This window comes from Terrapene carolina, unplaced genomic scaffold (genome assembly GCF_002925995.2).
Source record: "Terrapene carolina triunguis isolate 2854851 unplaced genomic scaffold, T_m_triunguis-2.0 Scaffold67, whole genome shotgun sequence".
In the NCBI taxonomy this organism is placed as follows: Eukaryota; Metazoa; Chordata; order Testudines; family Emydidae; genus Terrapene; species Terrapene triunguis.
This window is the reverse complement of record NW_020664418.1, coordinates 45,919,277-45,927,293: the sequence shown is the minus strand read 5'-3', so window position 1 is coordinate 45,927,293 and position 8,017 is coordinate 45,919,277. Positions and strand designations below refer to the sequence as shown.

The window sequence follows — 8,017 nt, the reverse complement described above, 5'->3', positions numbered from 1 at the left end:
GCAGGGGGTTGGGGGGTGGGATGGGCTCTGGGCTGGGGCTGGGGATGGGGAGCCTGGGCTGCAGGCCCGGCCCCGGGTCCGTGGGCTCCCCCCACCCCATGAACCCCTCATTCCCCGCCCCACCCCGCAGCCCTCACCCCCATACCCCAACCCTCTGCCCCAGCCCTGAGCCCCTCCCACACTCCAAACTCCTCATCCCCAGCTTCGTTGGGTCACAGGCATCAACACTTTTCTTCAACTGGGTCCCCAGAAAAAAAGTTTGAAAACCACTGCTCTGTAGATCTCATAGTGCTTCATAAAGGATCAAAATCCCCACTTTACAGATGGGAAAACCAAGGCACAAAGAAGGGAAGTGACTTGCCCAGCAGGTCAGTAGCAGAGCCAGGAATAGAACCCAGGGTCCCTTGAGTCCGAGTCCAGTGCCCGACCCATTAGGCCCCACTGCCTAAAATGAACAAGAGCTGAACATGTTTTCCCCCAAGACCTCTCAGCCCAACCCTGGGGCTCTCTCTTTCCAGCTGCATCTTTCGCGCTCTCTCGGTGACTCTTTCCTTCTCACCTGATTTGCCGGATCCTCTGCATCCTAAGATCGCCACGTTGCACTCAGGCAGCAGGCTGGGGAGGTGACGGTCAGTGGTGCTGGGGGCGGCCCGTGGCTTGCCAAACATCGAGGACATTCTCTTGCCTTTCAAAGAGAGCGAGGAGAAAGCATGGGCGCATCCCAAGGAGACCGACCACCCTATGGGGAGGAGCTCAGGTTACAGAGCTACGCAAGTGCTGAGTGCTATCCTGTCCACCAGCTCCATCACCCCCAACAGCTTCTGCAGCACAGGCCCACCTCTGCCTCAGCGGGATCGAAGAGCATGGGGGGGACGTACGTTATTGGGGAGACAGGCACTCCCCCCTCCTCTCTCTCGCTCCTTCCCAGTTCTCTGCAGCAAACTCATCTTCAGCACCACCTGTCAATTTCCAACCTCCCTCGCAGGGCACCACTAACTTCTTCCCGGCCTGAAGAAGCGAACAGCACTAGGGCTTGGGAAATCAGGGCCGTGACATGTCGTGGGAAAGGAGCATGAAAGAAATCCCCCGTTCTCCTGAGTGCAATTTCTTTTGCATCCTTTAAATAAGCAGCAGCCCTGCAATGCGCAGCCTCCCCACAACACGCGCCTCCTTGCAGGAAAGAATTCACGTTAAGTTTTGCTGTGTATTTCCTGCAATTTCCCTCACCCATCCCGCCCCAACCGAACCCGCCATGAACACCCGGAAAAGGATGCTCGCTTTGCAAAGACAAGGCTGCAACTGACCTCTACCCCTGTGCCCTCCCCTCCCGCTATTAGAAACAGAAGAGAAATTAGTCCTCTAACCTTGAAATCAGAGCTGGATTTTCATGAGGGACACAGAGAGGATGAGTTTGCTGGGCAGGCTTTGTTGTTTATATCCACAGATCCATGGTTTGCCCCCTACACACACGCTCACACGCACGCACACGCCTCTTCAAGGCAAGGCCAGGCTGCACCCACACACCGATTCCAGAGGAACAAGCCAGCCACCAGGCACCGATAAGCCGAGTGAATCATTGGGAACTCGGCGGCTGCGCCGTCCCCACGGCTGCTGGCTCCAGACCTCAGCCCCGCGCGTGAATGAATGAGGCAGGGAGGAAGAGAGCTCAGGCTCCCTGCAACTTTCGCCAGCTGAGTCCCAGCCAAACTCCTTGTAAGGAAAGCTGCTGCCTCTCTCAGGCTCCGCTGGATATAATTTCCCATCAGCACAGGGGACTTTCCTCACAGCAAACAAATAAACCTGCCGAAAAGGCCTCCAAGGCTCACGGTTAAAGGGGATAGAAACACACCAGCTTGTGGTTCCCCTGGGGGCTTCTGTATGCTACGGTCCTGCCCCCCCCCCACCGACACTACAGCATCACCCTGCGCTGCACGGCATCCTTGCAGCACACTCGATACTAATACTTCCGTTATTAATAAAGGGTGGCTGCAAGAAGCTGTTAAAAGGAGAAGGAAAAACCTCTCTAGGAACCCACCCTCTCCTCTTCCCAAGCCCTCCTCAAATCACACGGCTCCCCACGAGCCTATCAACTAGTTCAGCCGCCACGCAAGGAAGTGCAGTTGCTCTGTAAGAAATACATATGTATATGTGATCATGTCATCTCCTCTGCACACTGTGCCGGCTGGGCCCGTACTGCCTTATCATCTCTCGTACAGAAACACAGAGACACCTCAGGCAGGATCAGGGTGCCCAGGATCACACAGGAAGTCTGCGGCTGCGTTAGGGATAGACCTTAAGCGTCCTGAGCTGCAGCCCCGTGCGCTATCCATCAGGCTGCCCTTCCGACCCTTAAATCCCTTCTGAAATTTAGCGGCCAGGGAGGTTTTGCTTTGGTCCCCAGGAAATGACTTGGGTAATTATGGGGGTGCTTGGCTAAATAAACTCAGAGCATCCGAAGAAAATAAGCAAGTAATAGCATGGGACTTGGTTTGCCTGGACTGGAAGTGCTGGGGCGGGGGGGGGCAGGACCAGGTTTTTGTTATTCATTTGTGATGTCCGGTGTCCTGATCTCTAGGGGCTATCATAACACAAAGAGTACATCAGCAGCAGCTCTCTCAGATGCTTTGGGAAGTGAATCTGCCCGGCCCAGTTTAATAGCTCAGCTGGTGTTTATATATTTTTTTCATGTGCTGAAGGTCAGCAGAGGCCAACTTTTTCCAGAAAGTGACCAAACATAGCTGAAGACAGTAGGTCCGAGTCAGCTCCCCGTTAGGCCAGTGAAAACCCAGAGTGACTTCTCTGAACTCCATAGAGTTCCCCCCCGTCGCCCAGCAGAGTCAGGAATAGAACCCAGGCATCCCAGCCCCCAGTCCTAACCACTAGGTCTCACTGCTTCCATTCATTCATTTGCTGCAAGAGATTTGTAGAATGCCTGTTGCTGTAGCAACTGGCTGTTGCTGTCATCTCCAAAGCTCCCTGCTCCAGCAGGCTTTAAAGGGGCTAATGAGTCTGCCAACCCCCAAAGGGCCAGTTTGGGGGCAACACAATAAGCAAAACAAAGCAACCTCCCCATCCCACAAAAATCCCCTAATAATACACTCAAGCCATCAACCAAAAGCTAAACAAACTCAGCTGGTGTAAATCAGAGTAGGTGGTGTGAACTGAAGTCAGTGTTGCTACGGTGATTTATACCAGATTAGGATCCGGCCCTGTCTATTTGGATCACACAGACGCATGTGCTTGCTTGGCGATCCGTCATGCAGTCCTTAGGCCTGGTCTACACCTAAAATTCAGGTCACCCTAGTGACAACACTTAGGGGTATGAACAATCCACGCTCCTGAGCACGGCAGCTAGGCCGACCTTGCCATGGTGTGGACACGGTTAGGGTGATGGAAGAATGCTTCCGGAGAGCTAGCTACCCTCGCGTAAGGAGGTGGATTACCTATCGTGAGGGAAAAAATCTCTTGCATTGCTGTAGGCTGCGTCTACACTCCAGGGTTATGCCAGCCTCGCTATGGCACCAGAGCTACCCACTATAGCTCCCGTAATGCAGATAGGGTGGCCAGGTGACCCGGGTGTAGGGGTTGGAGGGGAAAAGCAGTGAGCAATGAGGGGGAGGGGGAAGAGGAGTGAATGGGGCGGGGCCTCAGGGGAAGAGGCGGGGCAGGGGTGGGGCCTCGGGGGAAGAAGCGGGACAGGGGAGGTTCCAGCACCCCTACTGGAGTGTCCAGTTTTTAAATATTACCAAGTTGAGAACCCTAAACGTAGACATGGCCTTGCTCACACCGGGCTCTGAGGGATTTCATTGGGAGAGAACGCAGGACTGGGCTCCTGCTTTGCAAATTGCTTTGGGCTCCCTTGGGACGAGCAGCTCTCTTTTAATATACATCATTACAGCGTTACTATTCTGATTGTCATCCGTGAAAACAAGGGAGTTATTTTTAAACCTGCCAGAAATAGTCGCTGATCCTGCCTGTGCCTTGGAGACAGGCTCTGGTGATACTATCAGCTAGATGCAACAGTTAGCTCCTTTTCAGTACCGGGAAGCCAGAGGTCATGCTGGGACCGCCATAGAAGCAGTCATTTTTCCACAGTGACCTCTATTTCAATAAATATGGTAACTGGTCATTACTGACGCTCCCATGCAAAAATGGCTCATTTTTCTAGCAGCTCACATAAAACAGTCTTATCAAAACACCCACCCGTTAACTACAACCCATTACTGGCACTCACTGTAATTTATGGTGCAGTTAGCAAGGCCCTTACATAAACACAGCAAAGCACTGGAAAAGTCAGGTCACCAGGCCTAATTAACGGAGGGCCTAATCCTGCAGCCTTTAGACAAACAGCCCCTCCTTTGGGCCCGGCCCCGATCGCACACTTACTGAAATCAGGAGTAGCTCCAAAGGGAGCTCCGAATCCGGCCCAGTGAGATTGCTCCTATGAGTACGGGCTGCAAAGCCAGACCTCAAAACTCACACACTGGCTTAATGAACACAACACAGGCCAAAACACTTCCCTGGTGCTGGCAGCACAGACAATTCCGTCCATTTTCACAGCCTTGCCCTCAGCTGGTGTGAATCGGCTTCGCTCTGTCGCGTTCCGAGCAGCAACGCCGATTTGCGGCCTTCTGAAAAGGTGCCAGGCCCAGCATGAGGTCAAAGGAGCCGATTCTGATCTCCCTCTACCTTTACATCACAGCTAGTCCATTGGCTTCAATGAAACTAACGCAAGCCCCCAAATGCCTCCACTTCAATCACCCCCAAAACATGGTATGGGCTACCCCCATGCTGCTTGAAGCAGCAGCCGTAGACTCTGCAGTCGCTTGGTGACTTCACCTAAGGATCTCAAAGCCATTTATTAATTCAGCCTCACAGCACCCCCGGGGGTAGTATTGCGCACACCCCCCAGAGAGGCTCAAAGAGCGCAATTGACCATTAGGCCATGCCACCTCCCTTGTGCGGTATTGCTTCTGTGCAATGGTTTTTGCCAAACGTTGTAACAACTGACTCGTGCTAAGAGTCCCAAGCCCTGTGGCTGTGCCAGTAGCCAGTAAAGCCAAAACTTACAGCCATTCAAGAGAGTGCCCTCCTGTCTGAGGGCTCTGTTCACCTTGTGGTGGAGAGGCTGGGTTTCTACACCAGCTCTGAGAGACAGGGCCAATGACCCAGATGCCCTGCTGTGTCCAGTTCGCGGTAGGTGCAGCTGAGGGGGTCACAGTTATTGTTTGCAGCTCCCTGATCCTGGGCCCACTCCCTAGCGTAGTTTAGAGCAGCCTCAGTGCTGCTCTAAACTACTCCAGCTGGCTAGTATGCAAACCGGGGATTACCAGAGTGTAGCAGTGCTCTGGCCATGCCATCTTCCTCCCAGCCTTGTGAGCAATACAGTCATACCCCCATCCTCTGGTGTGAGAAGTGTTATGTATTCCCACTCTAAGATGATCTAGGAATGCCCTCGCCCTAGGGGAATGCCCAGCCAGCTGGCTCCACTGGTTTACAGCTGCTTTGCACTAGCCCAGTGCAAAGGGATTGAATCTAGACCAGTGTTTCTGAGAGCGCAGTAGGGAAGTGCATATAACACCTATAAGAAGGTGTAGGGTGCCCATCAACCCATCCCTATGGTGCTTCTAGTGATTCTCTCAGAGTTAGGGCCCCGAGTCCTTGCGTACTGGGACAGCACAGACCAAGGCTGCATTTGGTCCTTGCACAGCTCACAGGGTAAAGGACACAGCTCCTAGCACCCCCAGCCCTCCTGCCCCCACTCATAGCTAGCCACAGTCTATTCCCTGCCACCACTTTGCTACAGGTGGACCAAGGGGACGACATTAGCAGCCCTTCTCTTTCGGGCTGCGTGTGTTGAAAATTAATCACAGTTCAGAGCTAAGTGTTTTTTCAAACCCGAGCCCTTGCCAGGTATTTGGAGAGATAAATCACGGCAACAAAAGCAAAGACGACATGTCCGAGATGCTGCTGCATGAGAGAGCTGTGCTAATCGTTCCTGGAGCCGAGGGGGAAAACAACTTCATGGGGCAGTGCAACGTAAATATTTATATGATTCAAAAAGGTCTTGCAAAGATCATCATAAAATTCCCCTGTTATTAAGGCTTTAGGTGCTAGGGTGGAATTTGTTTAGCTTACATCCCGAAACTGTGATGCTTTTAGACGCTAATAGCCTGCTGTTTTTCTTTGCCCCATGTGTGCCTGCAAACATGAGCTAGACTCCACTGTGCTGATATCAGATCTGGCAACCTGGGTTTGCAAAAATAGCACTTTATGGTACATGTCTTTATATAGCTATTTTACCAGAATAGCAGATATTGCAAAATCGCCCGAGTAATCTTACAAACAAAATCCCTAGGATTCCCAGGGGGAGTGAAAGATTCGCTCTTTAGATTGAGCTTTAAGTTAAGCCACGATGAAGGGACCCACTAGAGGATGCTTCCAACCAAATGACTTTCTTCCTAATGCACACTGGAGACAGCCCAGGCTGGAAGAATGAAGGAGCACGTGGCAGAAGATACCAAATTCCCATCTGCTGCGGGGTGCTCTCAGGCGAGCCACTTTAAATGGTGACTAACCATATGTATTGCAGCAGCACCTAGTGACCCCCACTTGAGAGCGGGGACCCATTGTGCTTGGGGCTGCCCCTGCCCCAAAGAGTTTACAGTCTAAATAGACAAGGCGGACACAGGGAAACAGAGGCAGGTGAAGTGATCTATCCAAGGTCACACAGCAGCTCAATGGTAGAGTCAGGGATAGAGCCTAAAGTCTCCTGACTCCCAGGTCAGTGCTCTATCCACTAGCCCAAGCTGCTGCCCCACTCACTGCCTCCGTTTCTTTCTCCATTCATCGGGGATAAAATGTAATCATCTCCTTCACATGGAATGATTGTGAAGCACTTTGAAAAGGCGCGGGCTATATAAATGTTAAATATTATTATTAGGAATGTTTAGTAAGTGTGTAGGTAATGGCCTTTAACATCAGGTAATGTGACATTGACATTAACGCCAAAACTCCCCTGGATGTCAGTGACAGCAGGACTGGGCTCAGCCTTTACAAGAGGGCTTTACGCTCCACTGATATACTAGTAGCGCTGTTATTCTGATTGCTTTCCTATCACAACACAGATCGTATCTCTGGGTCCCAGCTGTTCTGGTATTTGGGTTAATAATACAAAAAAAAAAATTGCAAGTGACTTTAAAAATAACGTCCAGCAGTGAGATCACTTGGGTGAAATTACACAGTAAATACAGACCTCGACCGCAAGCGATTATTTAAAGGACTCAAAGGGTCTTAATTCACTGAACGCCAGCTCCCGGGCCAGAGCTCAGCTGCTGTAATCAGCTGAGCTGCACTGAAACCAATGGAGGACTCTGCCCCATGTGAAGCAGTGCAGTTCTTTATGGACTGTGCACACGTGAGCGACACACAGGAAAGACCATACATATTTCTTCTGACTCACAAAATAGGATCGGTGCACAAGACGCCAAACCACAGCAAGGGAGCCAGTTAAAACACCCAACGTCTATTCTGGTAAAGAGCACGCAGAATGTGGGGAGGGACCATCCCAGCTTTAACTGTGATCGGAGGAACTACGTGGGTGGAGCATAATTCATTTTTCTTCCCATTATCTTTCCATAGTATTTGATTTGCTGTAGAGCCCTATCTTCCCCACTGCTGTCAGCACAGCAGTGAGAGCTGTGGGTCCTCAGCACCTCTCGGGATCAGGCCCCAACACTGCATCTGCCATCTCATGCCCCTCCAGAAACAAAATTAACCTGGCCACGTGGAATCACTGCACTGCATTCTGCTGTTCATGGCACTGGTGTGGGTGCCCTTGGAGGTAAAACAGCAACTTCTCTGTCCTCCGTGTCTGATGCCACAACGTAAACATGCTCCAAGGGGAGTCACAGGGCAAGTTGGTGCATGATCAGAAGCTGGAACCTGATGCCACAGCACAAAGAGGTGCCCGGCTGATGGCAAAGAGAAAAACACACCCAACCTCACCCCTAAAATC

General features: G+C 51.7%; 1 protein-coding gene across 2 annotated transcripts in view; it reads right to left on the bottom strand.

Annotated features, from left to right (window-relative positions):
• RASL12 (RAS like family 12) overlaps positions 1-1,823 on the bottom strand; it is a 39,416-nt gene extending 37,593 nt beyond the window's left edge. The window contains exons 1-2 of one of the 2 annotated variants that reach the window (XM_026648375.2): positions 1,365-1,823; positions 560-739 (exon numbers count right to left, since the gene is read on the bottom strand). In XM_026648375.2, coding sequence (XP_026504160.1) covers positions 560-677 — 118 coding nt within the window. In that variant the 5' untranslated portion in view covers positions 678-739; positions 1,365-1,823. The remainder of the gene's footprint in view (positions 1-559; positions 740-1,364) is intronic. The other variant, XM_026648374.2, reaches the window with a different exon arrangement.
• Between the last annotated feature and the right edge of the window lie 6,194 nt (positions 1,824-8,017).